The 21,552-nt window shown below is 44.6% G+C and overlaps 1 protein-coding gene across 1 annotated transcript in view; it reads left to right on the plus strand.

Annotated features, from left to right (window-relative positions):
* PIK3C3 (phosphatidylinositol 3-kinase catalytic subunit type 3) overlaps nt 1-21,552 on the plus strand; it is a 699,052-nt gene that overhangs the window by 529,394 nt on the left and 148,106 nt on the right. The window contains exon 22 of the mRNA XM_069218786.1: nt 9,136-9,304. Coding sequence (XP_069074887.1) covers nt 9,136-9,304 — 169 coding nt within the window. The remainder of the gene's footprint in view (nt 1-9,135; nt 9,305-21,552) is intronic.

A 21,552-nucleotide genomic window follows, 5' to 3' on the forward strand; every position in this document is an offset into this window, starting at 1 on the left:
CCACCGAACTCCACTGCACAGTCCACTGCTGCATCCACTTCTCCTTAAAGAAACCCACAACACACCACCACCCACAACGGATCCTCCACCGCAGTTGGAACAAGGTCACTGAAGACCAACTTATCGTGACCCTCTCCAGTAACCCACCCATCAACACCACCGACACTGATGCAGCTTCCCGCAACTTCAGATAATGGGTCGACACCTGTGCCTAACTCTCGCCCCAATCAAGAATCCCTCCAACAGAGGCACCGACAGAAAGGCCTTCTGGTTTACCGCCAACCTCCACAAATCTAAGCAAAACCTGCCTGTTAGACTTTTCATCCTTGGCGTGGTCTCCCTTAACTTTTTGCCTCTGTTTCCCAGGTTGTTGATGTGTGCTGGAGTCCGATTTTGCTGTTTTTGTTACTCTGGGCACTTTACCACTGCTATCCAGCGCTAAAGTGCAAGTACTCCTTTAAATGTGTATGTAATTGGCTTATCCATGATTGGCATATTTGATTCATTAGTAAGTCCCTAGTAAAGTGCACTAGAGGTGCCAGGGACTGTAAATCAAATACTACTAGTGGGCCTGCAGGACTGGTTGTGCCACCCACATCAGTAGCTCTGTAATCATGTCTCAGACCTGCCATTGCAGTCTCTGTGTGTGCAGTTTTAACTGTAAATTCGACTTGGCAAGTGTACCTACTTGCCAGGCGTAAACCTTCCCTTTTCCTATATGCCAGACACCCCTAAGGTAGGCCCTAGGTAGCCCCAAGGGCAGGGTGCAGTGTATGCTTAAGGTAGGACATATAGGCCCTCATTCTGACCTTGGCGGGCGGCGGAGGCCGCCCGCCAAAGTCCCGCCGTCAGGTTACCGTTCCGCGGTCGAAAGACCGCGGCGGTAATTCTGACTTTCCCGCTGGGCTGGCGGGCGGTCGCCTTCAGACCGCCAGCCAGCCCAGCGGGAAAGAGGCTTCCACGATGAAGCCGGCTCTGAATCGAGCCGGCGGAGTGGAAGCTGTGCGACGGGTGCAGTTGCACCCGTCGCGTATTTCACTGTCTGCGCAGCAGACAGTGAAATACATGTAGGGGCCCTCTTACGGGGGCCCCTGCAATGCCCATGCCAGTGGCATGGGCACTGCAGGGGCCCCCAGGGGCCCCGCGACCCCCCCTACCGCCATCCGGATCTCGGCGGTCCGACCGCCGGGATCTGGATGGCGGTAGGGGGGGTCGGAATCCCCGCGGCGGTGCAGCAAGCTGCGCCGCCGCGGAGGATTCAATGGGGCCGCGGTACACTGGCGGGACCCCGCCAGTGGTGCCGGTCCGACCGCGGCTTTACCGCCGCGGTCGGAATCCCCATTGGAGCACCGCCGGCCTGTCGGCGGTGCTCCCGCGGTCCTCCGCCCTGGCGGTCAAAGACCGCCAGGGTCAGAATGACCACCATAGTAATGTGTTTTATATGTCCTGACAGTGAAATATTGCTAAATTTGTTTTTCACTGTTGCATGGCCTGTCCCTCTCATAGGTTAACATGTAGGCTTCCTTTAAATCTGATTAAAGGTTAGATTCCCTTTGGGAGCGGATGGACATGTGAAGTTTGGGGTCTCTGAGCTCACAATTTAAAAATACATCTTTAAGTAAAGTTGATTTTGAGATTGTGTGTTTGAAAATGCCACTTTTAGAAAGTGAGCATTTTTTTGGCTTATACCATTTCTGTTACTCTGCCATGTCTGGGTCAGTTTGACAGTTGGGCTGGTTGCACCTCACACTAGACAGTGACACAAAGGGAGCTGGGGTGTAGTCTGTATTTCCTGATGAGCCATCTGTGCTAGGAGGGAGGGTAGGAGTGGTCACTTACACCTGAAAGGGCTGTGCCTGCCCTTTCACAATGCAGTCTCCATCCCCATGGTGAGTGTCTGGGTCTTGGCCTGGGCAAGGCAGGATTTCACATTCAAAAGAGACTTTACTTTGAAGTAGGCCTACTTCAAAGGAGAAATTTGGTATAAGAAGGGCACCTAAAACAACAGACTTCAGAACACTTCTGGAAACCAAGAGGAACCTCTGCCTGGAGAAGAGCTGACGAGCTGAGGAAGAAGAGCCGCCCTGTCTCTGTGATTGTGCTTTGTAGAGCTATCCTGCAGTTGCTGCTTCTGCCAGAGTAAGAGGGCAAAGGCTGAACTGTAATTTTGTAGTGTTTTCATTAAGTTGCTGTGTGTGTTGGTACAAATACTTTACACCTAGCACTCTGAAGTTAAGCCTACTGCTCTGCCAAGCTACCAAGGAGGTAAGCAGGGTTTAGCTGAGGGTGATTCTCTTTTACCCTGACTAGAGTGAAGGTCCTTGCTTGAACAGGGGATAACCTGACTGTCAACCAAAGACCCCATTTGTAACACTGCCGAAGACTCGAAAGAAAATGGCGCCAAGATCAGACTCTGTACAACCACTCAGCCTTCAAAAACGCCATCCGCAGACACCACCAACTCATCCGAGCCGCCAAGAGAACCGCCTTCAAAGACAGCATCAACAACAACGCACACACCCACAAGGAGCTCTTCAACGTCGTGAAGGAACTCTCCAATCCCAGCTCCATCGCCAACAACATCCTGCCATCCCAAGACTTCTGAGACTCCCTAGCCTCCTATTTCCACAGCAAGATTGCAAACATCCACAACAGCTTCAGCGCCCAGACCCCTCCGGCCACCACCAACACCACAGATTCACCTCCGACCAACCTCCTGCTCTCCTGGACCCCCGTCAACGACAACAACACCATCTAAATCATGAACACCATCCACTCCGGTTCTCCATCTGACCCCTGCCTTCACCACATCCTCAACAAAGCAAGCTCCATCATCGCACCCCAACTATGGAAGATCATCAACAGCTCCTTCGAGTCTGCACCTTCCCGGAGAGCTGGAAACATGCCGAGATCAACGCCCTCCTCAAAAAACCCAAGGCGGACCCAAAGGACCTCAAGAACTTCCAGCCTATCTCCCTGCTCCCCTTCTCGGCAAAAGTCATAGAGAAGGCTGTCAACAGACAACTAACCCGCTTCCTCGAGGAGAACTGCACCCTGGACCCTTTCCAATCTGGATTCCGCAGCAACCACAGTACCGAAACTGCCCTCATCACCGCCACCAATGACATCAGAATGATACTGGACAACGGCGAAACCGCGGCTCTCATCCTCCTGAACCTCTCGGCTGCATTCAACACCGTCTGCCACCACACCCTACGCTCACGCCTCAGCAATACAGGAATCCGCAACAGAGCCCTGGACTGGGTCACCTCCTATCTCACCAGCAGAACCCAGAGAGTCCGCCTCCCCATTCCGCTCGGAGGCCACCAAAATCTGCGGCGTACCCCAGGGTTCGTCCCTCAGCGTGACCCTCTTCAATGTCGACATGGCCCGCTCGCTAACATCTCCCGATCCCACAACCTCAACATCATCTCATACGCTGACACCCAGCTGATCCTCTCCCTCACCAAGAACTCCGCCAAGACCAACCTCCACGAAGGTATGAAGGCCATTGCCAAATGGATGAAGCTGCCTTAAACTCAATTCCGACAAGACGGAAGTCCTCATCTTCGGCTCCACCCTCTCCGCATGGGATGACTCCTGGTGGCCTGCCACTATCGGAGATGCTCCGACTCCCACCGACCACGCACGCAACCTAGGATTCATCTTGGAGTCCTCAATATCCATGACCCAGCAAGTCAACACCATTTCCTCCTCCTACATCAACACCCTTCGCATGCTCCGAAAGATCTACAAATGGATACCCACCGAAACAAGAAGAACAGTCACCCAAGCCCTCGTAAGCAGCAAACTGGACTACGGCAATGCCCTCTACTGAGGAACCACGGGCAAACTCCAGAAGAGGCTGCAACGCATCCAGAACGCCTCTGCACGCCTCATCCTGGACATCCTCCGCCACTGCCACATCACAGACCACCTGAGAAACCTGCACTGGCTCCCAGTCAACAAGAGAATCACATTCAAACTCCTCACACAGCACTGCACAACACCAGACCAGAATACCTCAACAGACGGCTCTCCTACACCCGACCCGACATCTCCGCTCCACCGACCTCGCCCTCGCAACCGTCCCATGCGTCCGCAGATCTACAACCAGTGGTAGATCACTCTCGCACCTCGCCGCCAAAACGTGGAACACCCTTCCCACCCACCTGCGCCAGACCAAAGACCTCCTTACTTTCAGGAAACGTCTCAAGACGTGACAGTTCGAGCAGTAGCAGCACCCCCCCCTTCCCTCCCTCTCCCCCCCAGCACCTTGAGACCCTCATGGGTGAGTAGTGCGCTTTACAAATTCCTGTTGGATTGATTGAGTGCCTCATTAAATATAAATAAGGAAAATACAATCTCAAACATAAGAGAGGCCAGTTTAAAAATGTACGTTTTAATAGCCTGGCAAAAGTCCAGAGGTCAGGTACAGGTCTCCTGGAAAAGATTTCCACATATGAGACTGCTATTGAAAATGCTTGGATGAAAAATCTTTGTGCCACTTTTAAACATATACCAGCTGTGTTCATATTTTCTTACGAACCCCCTAAGATATTTATGTTTTTTGCAAGGCAAAGAGGCTGACCATTTAAAGATGTTACAGAGACTGCAGCAGAGTTTGAACTCAACCCTAAACTAAGTTGGAAAAGGAGGCTGTGCAAATTAAATCGTATTGTCAGAGTATGTTTAACATTTTTACTAGTGCTAGAAATTATAGAAGCATCATGTGTAAAACTATGTACATAGTAGAAATGCATCAGCAGGTAAACCATATGTCACCCGGGGGATATAAGGGTCTTGGTAACAGTTCTGAAATCAGAGTGTCATAAGAAGGGTTATTTTTCCCTAACAAGTAGAGTAGCTAGAAACATGATTTTGAGAACTTATCAATCTTGACAGTATCAGATGAAAACTAAGACCAAGAAGCATCACCACAAGAGAACTTGTTGAACTAATTCCCATTTCAGGAATGCCCCAAGTGAGCCCCAGATAGCTACCACATGTTAGTCAGTACCATGGTGTTCCCGTGATGTACACATACACCCGTCAGTTCCATAATGTGAAACATTTTTCCCATATGACAATGAAGACTGTTGTTTGCTATATATTTCCTATCTGCATGTGAATGCTATAGTGTGCAACATGTCAGTCGGTGCCATGATGTACGTCAGTTATCATATTAGTGATTGCTGTGAATAATCTGTTATCCTACATCTTCCAGTAAATGCCAAGACAATCCCTAGTTGTCCGCCCATATGTCAGTCACTGCCATGATGTGCCCCAGATATTCTCCATATGTTCATCAGTGCCATGACGTGAACCCAGTAAGTTCCCTTATTACAGTCTATTCAATGATTTTCCCTAGCTATTTCTTGCCACCCAATGCCATGACGTACTCATTCATCCTACAATGTGCCTTTTTTAAGCCCACCTTACACCACTCAAACCACATCACATATGCTGACGTAGATACACACAAACATGGATTGTACACATTACAATTTTGTAACACACACACACACACACACACCAACACACAAAGATTTACTGGTCCCTGAGACAGTTTCCTGTTTTGAAGCTGGGTGATTTTCCACAGACTTTTCTGCAGCTCCACATGGCCTTATCTCAAGGAATGAAATCGTAATGGTAACAGCTTTTAAAAAGCCTTGGTTGTGTTGAGCTCTGCCCAAATGTACTACCTCAATGCCCCACGACCAGATCCATGTAAACAGAAACCCCTTAGCCGCCATAAATACAAAGCATTAATGTTGAATCAACACATGAAAAAATGTAATCAAGTGCCTAGATGTGTAGTATTTTCACATAGTGTTTACAATTATTTAAGGAGTTATAATCATAGTAGTTGTATATGACATTTCCAAAGGGAAATTTAACAATATGTTACATTACACAGAAACGACTGGTTACAAACAGAAACTTTACCACATACAAAAAGATGTTCAGAACTCAACAAGTTAAATGAATAAACATTTCACCTGGAAGTTTCCATAGTGTCTGTATTTGTATTCAACAAAATAAAGGAACAAGTGGGAACAACAAACCATTTGCACACATGCATGGACAAAAATATAGTTCTTGCCATTTAAAGGCAAAACCACACCGGCGCTCATCCAGTCAAGGCTATGGACATTGCATAATGCTTATTGAACTCCTGATAGACTCTACAAACTAGTCCTCCGTGACTCCAGTCTCTGTTGAAACTGCAACTCGCCACATGTCATTCCGCCATGGCTCCAACTTCAATCCCTTAAGCAAAAAATATCCTATATACATAGTAGGTCCCATCACAGCCCTCTTAAGCATTTCACTGATGGTTATGTCGTATAACTCAGCTTATCTCATATTCTTGTGATAGATCTGCTACTAGCAATGTATAAAAATCAATACTTGCAGAATGGAAAAGCTCAACCAAGATCTCCTTTTCATCTTGGCGGGCATGGTTGTGCTTTGTTAGATATGCCAATAACACTGTACTTCACAAAGCACACTCCTTGTACTTATCCAGGAAACTTTGGAACTCGATTGAGGTATAGCTTCAGAAAACCAAACCACTGTGGATCTCTCCTTTAGGCACCATGCAGATTGTCCAGCATAACCTGGTTATACTAGGCTTGAGAAGGTACCAATTCCAAATGTCTCCCTTCCAAGCGCGAATCTCCCCCCTTTTTAACTCTCTTCTTTGTCCTTTTATCTTCTTCTTTTTCCTATTTGGCTTTCACTCTTTTTTTCCCTTCTCTCTAGATACTCCTTTTTAATAAAATAGAGTACATCAGATGTACTCAGATTTGAGTGTACATCTTAAAGGTCAGCCCTTGAATAGCTCAGTGTTATGTAGTTGTTGTAAACTTTATTGTTTAGTTAATTAAAACTATTACAATGAATAAAATCAGCAACCTAAACACAGTTATGTAAAAATAAAAGCTTCTCTATAAAAGCATTTGCAATTAGGAAAGGTTGTAAGCAATCAATCAATATGTTACAGGATATATTTGCTAATGTTTGACAAGGAAGTCTTGGCGACTTGCCGGGCAAAAAGGTTTGTAGGTCAGTAGTTAAAAAAGATTTCTGCAAAGGGGTGTAGATCTAAGGTTATAATACGCCCTTTATCTGATTTATGCAGTGTTGATCCTCCGTACTGTCCGTCACAGTGGTCGAGAATAGGAGCTACCTGAGTAAATTGACAAATTTTTGCACATCTTGTCAAAGCCCATGCGGCGAGTGTGAAAAGCAAACTTTTTGAAGTTTTCATGCATGATTGCGCCCCTAGGGCCAAGGCTACTGGTTTAATTAGTCCTCTAAGGTGGGGCTGCAACAGAAGAGATGTAACCATGTTTTGTTTTGAAAACAGCAAATCCTGCAAACTCTTTTGTCTCTGTGAAAAGTCCAGGAAGGATTAAAATCTTTGATTGGCAGAGCTTAGCAGTCGCACTTAGAAAATCTGCATACGGGTTTCTGCATTTATGGCTTCCGGTAAGCATGGCTGTGGAGTCCCAACAAGTTGTCAATCAATCAATCAATCATAATTTATAGAGTGCAACTACTCACCTGTAAGGGTCTCAAGGCACTGATAGGGTCAGTCCTCTGTGCTTCAGTTGAAGAGCCAGGTCTTAAGGTCCTTCCTGATTTGAAGCAGTGATGGTGACTGTCTGAGATGAAGAGGCAAGGTGTTCCAGCTCTTTGCTGTGAGGTAGGCGAAGCATCTTCCTCCGGGTGAGTTGTTCCGTATGCGGGGTACGGTCGCTAGTACCTGTTAGGTAGGAGACGTTTAAGGCCTGTGCCACTGGAGAGTTAATAAGGTTGATTAGTTTCTCGAGATTATCTTTAGTTGTCTATCAATCGTTTTTTCCAAAGAGGTGTATAGGACACTTCCTAACAGGTGGGTAGAGTCTTCTATCTAAAAAATCTTCAATGCATTATTTACTTGTGAATGCCAAGAGTTGCTTATGGTTTCAGAAATTAATTTTGAGTGGCTTTTAAATGATTAGGTGTCTTCCATCCAAACCCCAATAAAATACTTCAGCATGTCTGCTTGGCAGTCTAGAGTCTGAGATGCCAAGCTTAGCTCCAGCCTTAGCCTGCATCTAAGGTTCATGGATATGCAAAGTGGCCATATTACACGGCACAGAGGACAGTCGCCTTCATTGCCCTTAGAATCGGGGCTGCCGATGCACTCCTTATTTGTCGATTCAATTGGCCAATCCCATATGTGATTGCAGCACCCTTTGTTTGATTGAGCATATCTGTGCCCCTGCGGTGCGATTTTCATTGAATCACATGCCACAGATAGTTGTACTTCCTAACTGTGCTGATGCACTAGCTTCCAAGACGCCAGGAGATTATCTTTTTGTTCTTAGACTTTCTGAAAATAAGGTCCTTTGTTTTTTCCTGATTCAGTTAGAGCTGCTTGGCAGTGTTAAATGCATTAAGTGCCCGCTGTAAACTGGCTCTTGTAGGGTCCATGATCATTATGTCATCGGCATATTGAATTATTTGAAGCTTGGTAGGACTTACCTTTGGCGGGGCCAGACCGCTGGACTGCAGGCTTTTCCCTAAGTCGGCTGTATAAAAGGTTAAAGAGCAAGCGGGCCAGGACTGTAGTCAACGAAGCAGTAGAATAGAAGGAGACTCATGTGTTTGGCAGCTTGGTGCCTCAAGAATAATAATGCTAAGATGTTTTCTACTGTGGTTGCCTCTGCTCTAAAGCCAGATTGGATGAACAGTGGGATCTGTTGCCCCTGATGCCATGCCTCCCATTCCTCCAGCAAGATGCAAGCATATATTTTGGCTGAGGGGCCTGATTGATTCCCCCTTTTTCTAAATGGGGCAGAGGATTGAGCCTCTCCACACCGTCACCATTAGAAATGTGCTGTTATAAAGCGAGGTCAGCGTCCTTGCCCAGTCTTCCAGGGCGCATTTAAACAGGGACGCTGGCAGCCCCATCCTTCCTTATGAGCTTGATGACATTATGCTGTTTAACTGTATTGATGTATGTGGTGTATTCTATATCTGTTCTCAATAAAAAATTTAATAAATGAATGTTCTGTTTGGAAAGTCAGTTGTATGTTTTTGTGCTTCTCAAGTCTAATAATGTGCCTTGTTAATCCATAGGCAAGCTATTTCACATTGATTTTGGATACATTCTGGGGCGGGACCCCAAACCCTTGCCACCCCCAATGAAATTAAACAAAGAAATGGTTGAAGGAATGGGAGGCACACAGAGTGAGCAATACCAAGCCTTCCGGAAGCAGTGTTACACCGCTTTTCTGCATCTACGCAGGTACAAAAACTTTTGCTTCAACTACTTTTCTTCCAATGTGAGCTGTCTTGAAGACACATTTTACACTGACACAATAAACAGACAATGTAAACAGCATATGAAGACTGAGAACATTTGCTGCTGAGTGTGAGACTTGCTTAATGCAATCAAGTTGGTGGTTGAGGCATACATTAAATTTTTAAGCGCATAATTCATTTTTGGTTTAGGTTTCTATTGTTATATAGCGAAGAAATACAGTGAGCGGCTAGCATGCTGATTCAATAAGCACAAGTTGAAATATCACTTTTGCAAGTTTTAAAAGAGTCTTAAGTCTTAGAAATCAACAGTTATCTCTTGGTTACACAAAGTACCTGGTTTGCATAAAAAATAACACGCACAGAGACCGCAGAGGAGGAGATACGTGGAAAAATAAGGCTTGCGTCTTTTTTAAGTGCACAGTCTTGGTTCCTCACTGCAGAGATCTTTTTGATGCCCAGTGACGATGTGGGGTAAATCCTTGACGTGCTGGAAGCAGGCACAGGCGTTTCGTTAAATCGGTAGGTGATGCGTTGAAGTTTCTGTCACAAGGCAGGTGCTGTGTCTCCACTCGGGTAGTGGGGCTACTTAGTTCCAGTTCGGCTGTGCAGCAATTTCTCGATCACAAGGCAGGCTGATTTCCGGCAGGCCATGAATCAATTTTCAGCACACAGAAGTTTCTTGAAGAGCTGAAGTCTTTTTGGCCCTGAGAATTCAGAAAACAGGAGGCAAGCTCAATCCAAGCCCTTGAAGAGCACTTCTCAGCAAAGTCGCAGGGCAACAGTCCTTCCCAGCAAAGCAGTCCAGATGAGCCCTTGGGCAGCCAGACAGTTCCTCTTGATAGGTTGCAGGTTCAGGTCCAGAAGTGGGGAGACTTCAAAGAGTGCTTTTGAAGTGCACAATTTCCCCTTTCACTACGGGTCTGTCTGCAAGGGTCCCAGTAGGGGGTTTGGAAGTCCACTGTGTGAGGGCAGGCCACTAGCCTTTGAAATACAAGTGTCAGGCCCTCCACCCTCCTAGCCCAGGAAGACCCTTTCAGTGTGCAGATGAGTGCAGGTGTGACTGAGTATCCTGTGTTTGTGGTTGTATGGATGCAATGCACAAGGAAGCTGTCAGCAAGCCCAATCCAGACGTTGATTGGAGACAGGCTGTAAGGCACAGATGGTTTTTAAGTGTAGAGAAATGCTCACTTTCTAAAAGTGGCATTTCTAAAATAGTAATATAAAATTCAACCTCACCAGTAAGTAGGATTTTCTTTTACCATTCTGGCCATACTAAATATGTCCTAGTTACCCATTTCTGATCAGAATCTACCACTCAAACAGTATATGAGGGAAGTCCTAATGCTAGCCTATGAAAGGAGCAGGCCTCTCAGTACTGGAAAACAAACCTAGGAGTTTTTCACTACTAGGACATATAAAGCACACATGTAAATGTCCTGCCTTTTACCTACATAGCAGCCTGCCCTATTTGTTACCTAGGTCTACCTTAGGGGTGACATATGCAGAAAAAGGTGAGTTTAAGGCATGGGAAGTACTTTTAAATGCCAAGTCGAAGTGGCAGTAAAACTCCACACAATGGCAGGCCTGAGACATGGTTAAGGGGCTACTTATGTAGGTGGCATAATCAGTGCTACAGGCCCACTAGTAGTGTTTAATTTACAGGCCCTGGGCACATGTAGTGCACTTTACTAGGGACTTAAAATGAATCAAATATGCCAATTGGGAATGAACCAAAGTTACCATGTTTAAGGGAGAGGACATATGTACTTTAGCAATGGTTAGCAGTGGTAAAGTGTGCAGAGTCCCAAAACCAGCAAAATCAGTGTCAGAAAAGTGGAGGGAGGCAGGCAAGAAGTTGGTGGATGACCACCCTAAGGCTGGTCTAACAGTGGCCTTTTAGAGTTAGAGATCCATGAATATATGAATCTGACTTGGTGTAATAAGATGATCAGTCACCAAGGTAAGATATAAGATTAGCTTATTTTGAGTACCTCATCCACATCTCACAGCATAGACAAGCTGAAGGTAACAGACTCCCTGAAATCACAGATTGAAAAAACTACCTTGAACACGCGCCGGTTCATTTCCTCTGTTTGGTGCTTGATTTTGGTTGCCAGGCAACGGCAGGAGGGCAGAGAGACGCCGGGCAAGAACATTTAAAACACTGCAGGCGCTTCCACTCTGCGGGACACGCGCGGGCGAAGCCTGGGCCAAGGGCAGGCCCGTCCTTCGCCCGGAAGAGGCTGGGCTGGGCCCCCCTCTTTAATTTACGACAAAGAGGCTTTGGAGTCCGGTTTAACATCGTACCAGTACTGTTTGAAGGAAAAGGTGGATTGTTTATAGTTTTTTAGTGTGTTCTGTAATTTGACTAGTAATATTTTAGATTTTTTTATGTCTAAGTAATTTTAGAGTAGAATAGAAACTGGAGGTTATATAGAATTGTAACCTCAACAACATTCTTTTTTAAAGCTAAGATAATAAGGGCCAGATGTAGCATTATTGCAAATTGCGACTTGCAACTCTCAAATTGCAAGTCGCAATTTGCAATGCAGAACGGTGTCTCAGACACCGTCTGCGAGTCGCTATGGGGTCGCAAAGACCCACCTCATTAAGATTAATGAGATGGGTCGCAAATTGCGGCCCCTTAGCGACTATAGGCACTCGCAAACATGGAGGCCTGCTGTAGTCAGCAGACCTCCATGTTCGTGACTGCTTTTAAATAAAGCAGTTTTTTTTTTTTTTTAAGTGTAGCCCATTTTCCTTAAAGGAAAACGAGCTGCACTTTAAAAAAAAAACGAAACCTTTAGTTTCGGTATTTTTTCAGGGCAGGTAGTGGTCCCTTGGACCACTACCTGCCCTGAAAAAATAGTTTTGGGTCCATTCACAAAGGGGAAGGGGTCCCATGGGGTTACCATCCACTTCAAGTGGATGGTAATTGCGACTCCATTTGCGACCGCATATGCGGTCGCAAATGGAATTGCATTCCACTGCGAATCGCAAATAGGAACGGAACACCCCTTCCAATTTGCGATTCGGAAATGCATTTTGCGAGTCGGTCCCGACTCGCAAAATGCATTTCTGCATGGGAAACACGCATTTGCGAGTCGCAAACGGCAAATTTTGCCGTTTGCGAGTCGCAAAGTGTTTCCTGCATCTGGCCCATGGTCTCTATTTTTTGATGGGGAAACGCATGGGGCCCGCCCCAGGAGGTTACCGCCCCCAAGTTGATAACTAGCTACTTGACTTCTGTGATGGGTGTCATCGAATTGGAAATAGGAAAGGGGGAAGCCACCCTAAAATCAACACTTGAGAAGACGGGGAGAGGAGTGATAGAAGTAAAAACTCCCCAAGCAAACTCGTCATTAAATAGGATAAGAAATCCCTGTGTTATAAGGGACAAGGATCCGCAAGTTAACCAAATTAATTTAATAACTCCCGAGAGTCCTCCTATTAAGAAGAGTAGCCAATTGACTTCTCCTCACATTTTAGATTCTTTTATTGACTCGGACCAGCTCCTTGTAAAATCCAACGTATCTGAAAAGGCTCTAGTAGAAACAGAGAAGAGAAAGGGATAGATACACTCCAAAGAAACCTTTAGCGACAAAGACAAGAGATATTAAAGCCGTAAAATCCGCTAATGAATCTTTTAATCATATTGACAGTCAGCTAGGTGATATTAGAAAGCTGTGCTCCTAGGTTTTGGAGAATGTGGCTGTTCTTGAGGAGAAGGTTGCCTCTATTTCAGTGACAATGAAATCGCTACAACAGAGGATGGAATCAAGGGTGGTAACTCAATTTAGTACTGACTCTTCATGTCCACCTATCCCAGTTACCTTATTAAACCATAAAGGTAGGCAAAACCTTCCCCTAAACTCAGCTATAAAATCGCTGAATTCTGAGGATATAGGAAAAGCTACAAATAGGTTGCCACAGCGGGAAAGAGACAAGCAAGAGAGTCGTGAGGTCCAGGCCCCCATAGAACCCCAAATACCATATCCTAAGATCCCACTGGCCTGTGCTCCATGTGTCATAATTTTGGAAAAGGTACCCACATTAGGAAATTCATGTCCTGAGTCTCATACATCCTTGTTAAATAAAGTTACACACTGGGTCGGGAAGTCTTTGGGCCAGAGGCCGGATATTTTTAAGGATATTATATCTGTGAGACAGGTCCCTTGGGTTGGTACATTGCCTAAGATTTCGCAGGGGGATTGTATAATTATAAATTTTAGAACTCCCTGGATAGTTAATATCCTGTACCAATTTTTTTTAACCACAATGCAATCTATAGGACTCATAAAAGTTAAACGTTTAACTGAGTTCATTTTACCTTTGGCCTCTTATACATTCCCTAATCTAAATTGCCCTAAAGTGGAGAATCACAGTCATTTTGGTGTACCCAAGCCATATGATACAGCCCTGACGCTGTCTAATAGATTTGAGGCCCTGGTTTCTCTGGAGCCATTAGATTGACCATTAGTAACAAGGTCTTACTCCGAGGAGAACTCTGAGACAAATGTATTATATCAGCCTCATTTGCAACCTGAGGGAGCTTCCGTACGACAGTCTCAGGGATCATTTCCTGGAATGTGGCAGGTCTGAAGACAAAAATGGGAAACCCTGACTGGCTGGGATTTGTGATAACCAATCTTTTTATCTGTTGTCAAGAGACATGGCTTATAGAGCCACCGCATGTTAATGGATACACTACATACAGTGTTCCTGCAATTAAATCTTCTGTGGGTAGGCCCAACGGAGGATTAGCCACCTTCTTATCTGTAATGGCAAGGGGTGTGAAGGTCTGTGTAACGGCTACATCCCCCTATTTTTTTGGCCCTAACCCTGAAACTTCTGGAGCCATTTGAGGTGCTGCGGGTTAATTAGTATAATAATAATTTTGACCACTCGGATACTAGTGTGATTGATAGCCTTGAAATGATAATACATCAGGCCCAGAACACAAGTAAGAAGGATTTAAGAATAATCTGGGCTGGAGATTTTTATATCCATCGTTGTGAATTAGAGCTTTCAGATTGCTGTGGTCTCTATGACGAAAATGATTGTTCTATCCAACATTTTAAACACTCCCCTTATGGGAACGCTTTAAATCGCCTGATAGCAGCTAATTTTTAGTTTTTTCCGATTACACTGGATGAGGGGGTACCGACGTTTATAAGAGGCAATACTCCCACTACTATTGATTTTATTAATTATTCTAAAGAGCTTATCCCCTTTTTTGGGAAATTTAGGGTGATACTGACTTGTGTCAGTGATCATAATCCGCTAATTATAGAAACAAGCTTGGGTCTGAACAACGCCTCAAGAAAAGAGAAGCGATTCCCAGATATGAAGCTCTCCGTGCATAAAGGCCTGACCATTAAATGGGGGAAAATAGATAGCACCAGTTTTCTCAAAAATTTAATTGTGAATAAGTGGACAGATGTTATGACAACCTTGGGTGAAAATAGTACCAAAAAATTGTTTACGCCTTCTCCTCTCTGACAAAGTATATGGGCGAAAAATTACAGTGTCCTAGCACAGATAAAGTGAGTGGCCCCCGATGGTTTAACCATGCATGTACCTCTTCTTTAAAGAACTTGAAGAAAACAATCGATTTTTTCCCTCAAGACCGACAGGCTATTAAAATCGCAAGAAAGGGATATAAGGATACACTTAAAAGCAGAAAGGCTGCATTAAGGGATTCTGCTTGGGAGGACTTGATTGAGGCAAGTAAAAATAGAGAAACAGCGGCCTTTTTGGCGAGTAGTTAACGCTCCACTGTTGAATGATAAGGCCAAAATGGCCACGGATACTGTAATCCCGGCACAAGCCTGGGTGAGCTACTTTTCAAAAACTTTTGCAATTGAGGATGATTCTTTAAAGGATGACATGAGCTGTTTTATGGTTAAAAATAACGCCCCAATTAGTGTGGCCTTCATCAACACTACAGACGTAGATGATGTAAAACAGGCTATTTTTCTTCTTTACATAAATGGCCTAGAGAAATTTCTCTCTGAGGTTGGGAAAGATCTTCCAAGCATTAATAACTCTCCAATTCCAGCATTGCTTTATGCGGATGACGCTGTACTCATCTCAAGGACAGCAAATGGTCTCCAAATTTTATTGAATGCTTTTAATGATTTTATGGGAAATCTTGGTCTTAAAATTTATCAATCAAAGTCATTTGTGATGAAGAGTGGGCCAAAGTTAGCAAAAACTAAAAAATATATTCTGGAGGGGGAAGAAATATCTAAGATTACACATTTTACCTATTTGGGGATCCCTATTGATGTTGATTTTAATTGGAAGTTTTTAGTAAACGTACGCCTAACACAATTTCTAAGAGCTATAGATGCCGTTTTTAGATTTTCTAAAAAAGTTGGGGCACAAACCTATAAAAGAGATGATGACTGTATTCTCTAGTAAATGCCTTTCTATTGCGACATTTGGAGCAGGGGTTTGGGGCTATGCTGATTCATCAAGTATCCAGGTTGTAGAAAGTAAATTTTTAAGGAGGTTATTAGCAGTCCCGCAATCAACTTCCGTAAAGTTTTGTCATGAGGAAGTGGGCTTGAGGGCTATATCTGATTAAATAAAGCTCCAACCAGTATTACTCTGGTTAAAAATCTAGGCAAATCCGGAAGCTCACCTATGTAGGAAGGTGATACAGGATTGCCTTCTGTTAACAAGATCATTGGATATACCCTGGTTAAGATATGTACGTTCTCTGTTTTACTCCCTTGGAGTAGGGGAGCTCTTTTCTAAGCCGAATTCTGTAACAAAGCGGGATATAAAAAAGGTAAGGAAAATATATTGGCAGCAAATACGGGACCAAGAGCTAAATTTATGCTTGGAGAGAAACCAGGAAACGATCCAGCATCAGCAATTACAACTGATGTTATACCTGGTTATTACTAGCTCTGAACGTCAAAAGTTTTTACTTACCAGGTTTCGCTTGAATACATTGCACTATTTGGTAGCATTTCCTTCCTGTGGAACTTGGTTTTAGAACCTCCATTATGTTGCTGTGATGGAAAATCACCTCAAAGCACGTTGCACTTTACACTTTTTTGTAATTTCTATATTATACCAAGAAAACGGTTTTTACGTCCTGTTTTTTTAGCCAAAAGCAATAGAACTAGTCAGCTCGTTTATTCATATTTGCACATGTTGGGAGACGGAGAGACAATACAGGCTATGCTAAATTATGTATATGCTGCTTTTGGAATCCGGACTTTGTATTAATAATGTTTTATTTGCTCTCAAACTCTGTATGGTTGTATTTATTAAATGTCTTTTATGGTCTACTTGCACCAAATAAAGTATTAAAGAAGAAGAAGAAGAAGACATAGAATGAGAAATCTACATTCTTTGTGACATCCACATATTTCTAGATAATGAATGCTACTTACCGTAAGATATCATACATTTTCTTTTATGCAAAACACATGTCAAAGGTTGCTTTTATTGGCTTGGAAGGTATTTTACCAGTTCAAAGGTGTAATACTGTGTCTGGAGTGGTAAAAGTTTTTTTTTTTTTCATTTTACAGCTCACGTGGATAGCACTGTGCTAATCCCATGCTTAAAAGCTTTGCTAGAAAAACAGACATTTTAGGTGAGCAGATGTAGAGTGTTGCTGGTGTTGAGGGTTTTTTATAGTGGTGCTTCTCTCCACCTGAACTTGGGAACTACCCAGGGGAGGGGGGTGTATAGGTATATAGCCACTCCCAGGGCTGTATTCATAAAGGGAATGGGGGCTGCATAGCCCCTCTCCCTGAGGCACCCAGTCCTAGGGCCGAAAACAATATTTATTTGGGGGGGGGGGACACGCATGGTCCTCCTCGAGCCGTCGGAGGCCCCAGGGAGTACATCCTTGGGGTCAAAATCATTAAAGCAGGGGAAGGGGGCCACACTGTCCCCCTCCCTGAGCCGTTGATGGCACTGGGGACCCACAACTCTCAGGGCAGACTCAGTATGTCATGGGGAGCTGTATTTGTTCTCACTTTGCAGGAGCATTTTCAAAACTCCCGCCAGCAGCAACAAAAAACAAGTGAAAATTCTCTTGCCAGTTGGGAGTGGACTTTTGATCTGTTTCCCTACCCGTAATGATACGGCAGGGAAACAGCTAAAAATATTGCTCCCGCCCACAGGGAGCAGGCGGGAGCAATACGGGCTCCCACTGTATACAGACAGGTGGCTGGAGCCACAGAGGCCTATAGGCTCCCCTGCAGCCCCCAACAAGACTATGGTGAGTGATCTGAGTGGGCACCAGGGCACCCCCTTTAACAGTAGTGGGTCCTGGAGGATGGATCCCTGGGGCTGAAATCAGCCTGGGAGGGGGTCTGATCCCCTCCTCCTTCAGGGGGCCATTCATATGGGGACCCCAGGGGCCGATAATGGATCAGGAAGAGGGGACATGTCCCCCTCTTCCTAAATATCATGCTGGGCCCTGAGGGATGGGGTCCCCTTGGCTGATAACTGCCTGGGGAGAAGGGCTACATGTCCTGCTTACCCTAAAAATCACACCGGGCCCCGGAGTTGAGGTCTTAGGTGGTCAAAATCAGCCTGGAGAGGGGGGCCACGCACACCTCTACATCTTTATCTCTGCTCAGAGTTACCCTACTAACAATGCCAGTAGATCAGATTTGTAAGTGCAGGAGTAAATGTACTAATCCTAAGAGTGAACCTTATGCTGTACTGTAAAACTTAAATGTAACCTGGCTTTAAACTAACCAGAACCCTATCCTAAATCCTACATCTTGAACCCTGCCATTTGAAACCCAATTAAATCAATATCCTGAAACTCCACACCTTGAAACCTAGCCCGAACCCTGCACACATCCAATGTATTCGCACAAAGCTTTAACCATACCCAACTCCATATCTAAACTTAACCCTACCATAACTCTAAAACCTAACCATACTCATTAGCCAACACCTAACTCTACCACTTCTCTTATGAATAACCTAGGCATGGTATTGGCATTCCTAGAATTTCAAAGTAGTCCATCCTATTTAATAACACTTCCATAAAGTAGATTTTTGTTAATTGAGGGCGTACTTGCTGTTATCCTGAGTCTGCTTCTCTTCAAGTTAGATTTTGATTTTAGATGCTTCATGGTTACATTTATGGTTATGAATGTATTTTTCTCTAACACCAATATAATTTTTTCTGTCAATATAAGCCACTCAGCTGAGAGCTCCCCCAGTTAGCAAAGTCACTTCATTGCATTTTTCTGGTTATTATAATGTTGCCATTGCTCCACCACCTGCCACCAACAGAATCGGAAATAGTAAAGGTATACTGCTGTTTACCTGTTTCCTTTTAACTCCTTAGGAAAGTCAAACAAGAAGCCTGTAATTCACGTGGGAGAATATCATCATGGCTTAATCATCTTTGGCATGAGGGGCCCACTGAACCCTGATTATTGCTGTATTTCAGAGAGGACCTACTGAACCCTGCTTATTGCTCTATTTCTGTGGGGGCTCACTGGACCTTAATTATTACTGTATTTCAGAGAGGGTGAACTGAACTCAGATTATTGCTGCATTCACTGGGGGCCTACAAAACCCTGACTATTGCTGTACTTCTGATTTCAAACAATGGCCAGAAGGCCAGTTTCCTTCCTTTCACCAAGTCCCATGACGCAGAGAGAGAGAGAGAGAGAGAGAGAGAGAGAGAGAGAGAGAGAGAGAGAGAGAGAGAGAGAGAGAGACACGCTAGTTGTGACATCACTAATCAACTGTAATGAGGTATTAAAGTGTAGTTGTGTGATTTCTCAATGACTATTACCAGAGCCAGCAGACATGTCTATGGAACATAATTACAGCTGCTCATTAAACAAGGAAAGTAGGGAACCAGCTGTAGAAGCTATGAACCAGGTTTCCCTATAACTAACAATCATTAGCAGAAAGGAGATATGTTTTATGATTTTTGTAGGGCATTACATGAAATCATGAATTCATCTACAGGCTATTGCATGTTCCAAAGCACTGCCCTTTGTAGTGGAGATGGGTGTTGGATTTTACTCATATGCTGTCAGTGATCGGTTGTACTGTTTTTCTGCTTTTTTTACCTTTGTGTATGGAGATTTGAGAGCGGTCAGTTGAGATTAGATTGAACTTGAGGCTAACATCGGCCCACAGTGTGAGCTCTTCATAAATGAATACTTAGCCTTAACGTGCCTCACGTTGTTTCCCCATTGTTTCAAAATGTGACTTACATTAGTCTGCATATAGTATGTTTTTATAACAAATAACTAGCTGGTGTTATTAATTTCACACTAGAGGTTCCTCATTTATTCCACGTATTTGCAACCTTAGTTGTGCTTTCAAAGGAAAGAGCAAGAGACCACTGATTTAAACCTTTTGGGAGGCGGGTAATGGTGATCATTTATTTTAAGGAAAACCCATATGTTTATGTTAAAAAGTTATTGCAAGTCACTTTAAAGTTCCATGACCTTCTCATGAAACTTGCCTTTCTGTTTCCTTCCACTATATTGTCACAGATAATCTATGACTTGTAACATAAATGCCAACATTTTAGAAGAGGAACGCAGGAGATTTAAAAAAATAAAATAATTGGGAAAATATATTCCCCCATTGACCTCAATTGCAGGCATGAGGCATCCGAAATCAAGCCATTTCTGACTTTAAAAATAGTTTGTTTTCAGGGACGTAGATTTGGGGAGGTGTTATTTTTACTTTTTACAACCCCTAAAAATGGATTTTGTAATAAATAGTTGGGTACAAGTGCTTTCAGTCGGGTATGGTGAGGCCTGTGTCGTATTTTATCTAGGATTTTCTCATATACACAGACAAAAACACATACACGCTTGCTTTTGTCTCTGTTATGAAGGTCTTAAATAATGTTGGTTTGAACAGTATTGTGCTTGATGCACTCCTAACACCACGCACTGCCCCTTAGGCCCTCCTCATGACCTGCTTTTCACCCGGACATTAAATGCAGTCAACTCCCACTCGCCCAAAATAGGGGGCCTCCAGCTTTCGAACATGCTATATTCAAATGACCTGGTCCTGAAAAGCAGAACCAAGGTTCGACTGCAGCGCCTACTGGATGCTACCTTGATCTACACCATTGGGAATGGCATAACAATTAATATAAAGAAGACAAACATCCTAGCAGTCCGTGGCCCAAGAAATCAAAAGCTTGCATGGTTTCTGGCCAAGATAGAATAGGGCTGGTTGAAAGCCTTCAGTACCTTGGTGTTTATTACAATGCAAACAGCAGGTTTAGCGAACAGCTTGAAGAAATCAGGAGGAATGGCAACGCCTTTGCCCTTAGATCTCTTTATAGCAAACTTAAAGGACCATCATGCACACCAATCCTGCAGGTGACTCAAGCAAAGGTCCTTCCATCTTTGGCCTACATGAGAAGGCCCTTAGGGATCGGGACAGCCCAGCTCTAGACAAAGTGCCAATTATGGTTTACAGAACAATCTTTCAGACCCCATCCTATACATTGCCTGCTCAGATCAGGTGGGTGTTTGGCGTAGTTAAACAGCCAAAGGCACGGAAAGCAACCTACATGATCTGCGGTCATAAACTCAAGACAGCAGAGGAAGGCTCCTTGCGCTATCATATATGGCCAGAAATTGAAACAAGACCTAGATCTCCGGCTAGGTCTTACCTGCAGGAGGCCCTGGGAACCCTCAATCAATCAGTCAATCAGGTGCTTGTTAAGCACAACTACTCAACTACAAGGGTCTCAAGACGTTGAGGGGGGTGTGTGTACCGTCCATCAGTGAGGTGGTTCTTCAAAAAGCTATGTCTTCAGCTCCTTCGTGAAGTTGAGGAGGGGGGTAGTTTGTCTGAGGTGAAGCAGGAGGGCGTTCCAAGCTGTGGCTGTGAGGTGGGAGAAAGAGCAACCCCCCCTGTTCTTGTTTTCCTGATGCGGGGTGCTTCTGTGAGAGAGAGCTAGGCTGAGTGTAGGGTCCTGTGGGGTACGTGGAAGCTGCTGAGTCACCCGTTCAGGGAGGCTGGTCTGTTGTCGTGGAGAACTTTGTGTGCGTGGGTGAGGATCTTAAAGGTGATTCTTTTCTCTATGGGAAGCCAGTGTAGTGTGCGCAGATGTTGAGAGATGTGGCAGTGTCGAGGCAGGCCGAGGACCAGTCTGGCGGCGGCGTTCTGTATGTTCTGTAGTTTGCGGATGATTTTAATGTTGATCCTGGCGTAGAGCGTGTTGCCGTAGTCCAGTCTGCTGGTAATGAG

Source organism: Pleurodeles waltl, chromosome 1_1, assembly GCF_031143425.1.
Source record: "Pleurodeles waltl isolate 20211129_DDA chromosome 1_1, aPleWal1.hap1.20221129, whole genome shotgun sequence".
NCBI lineage: Eukaryota > Metazoa > Chordata > Amphibia > Caudata > Salamandridae > Pleurodeles > Pleurodeles waltl.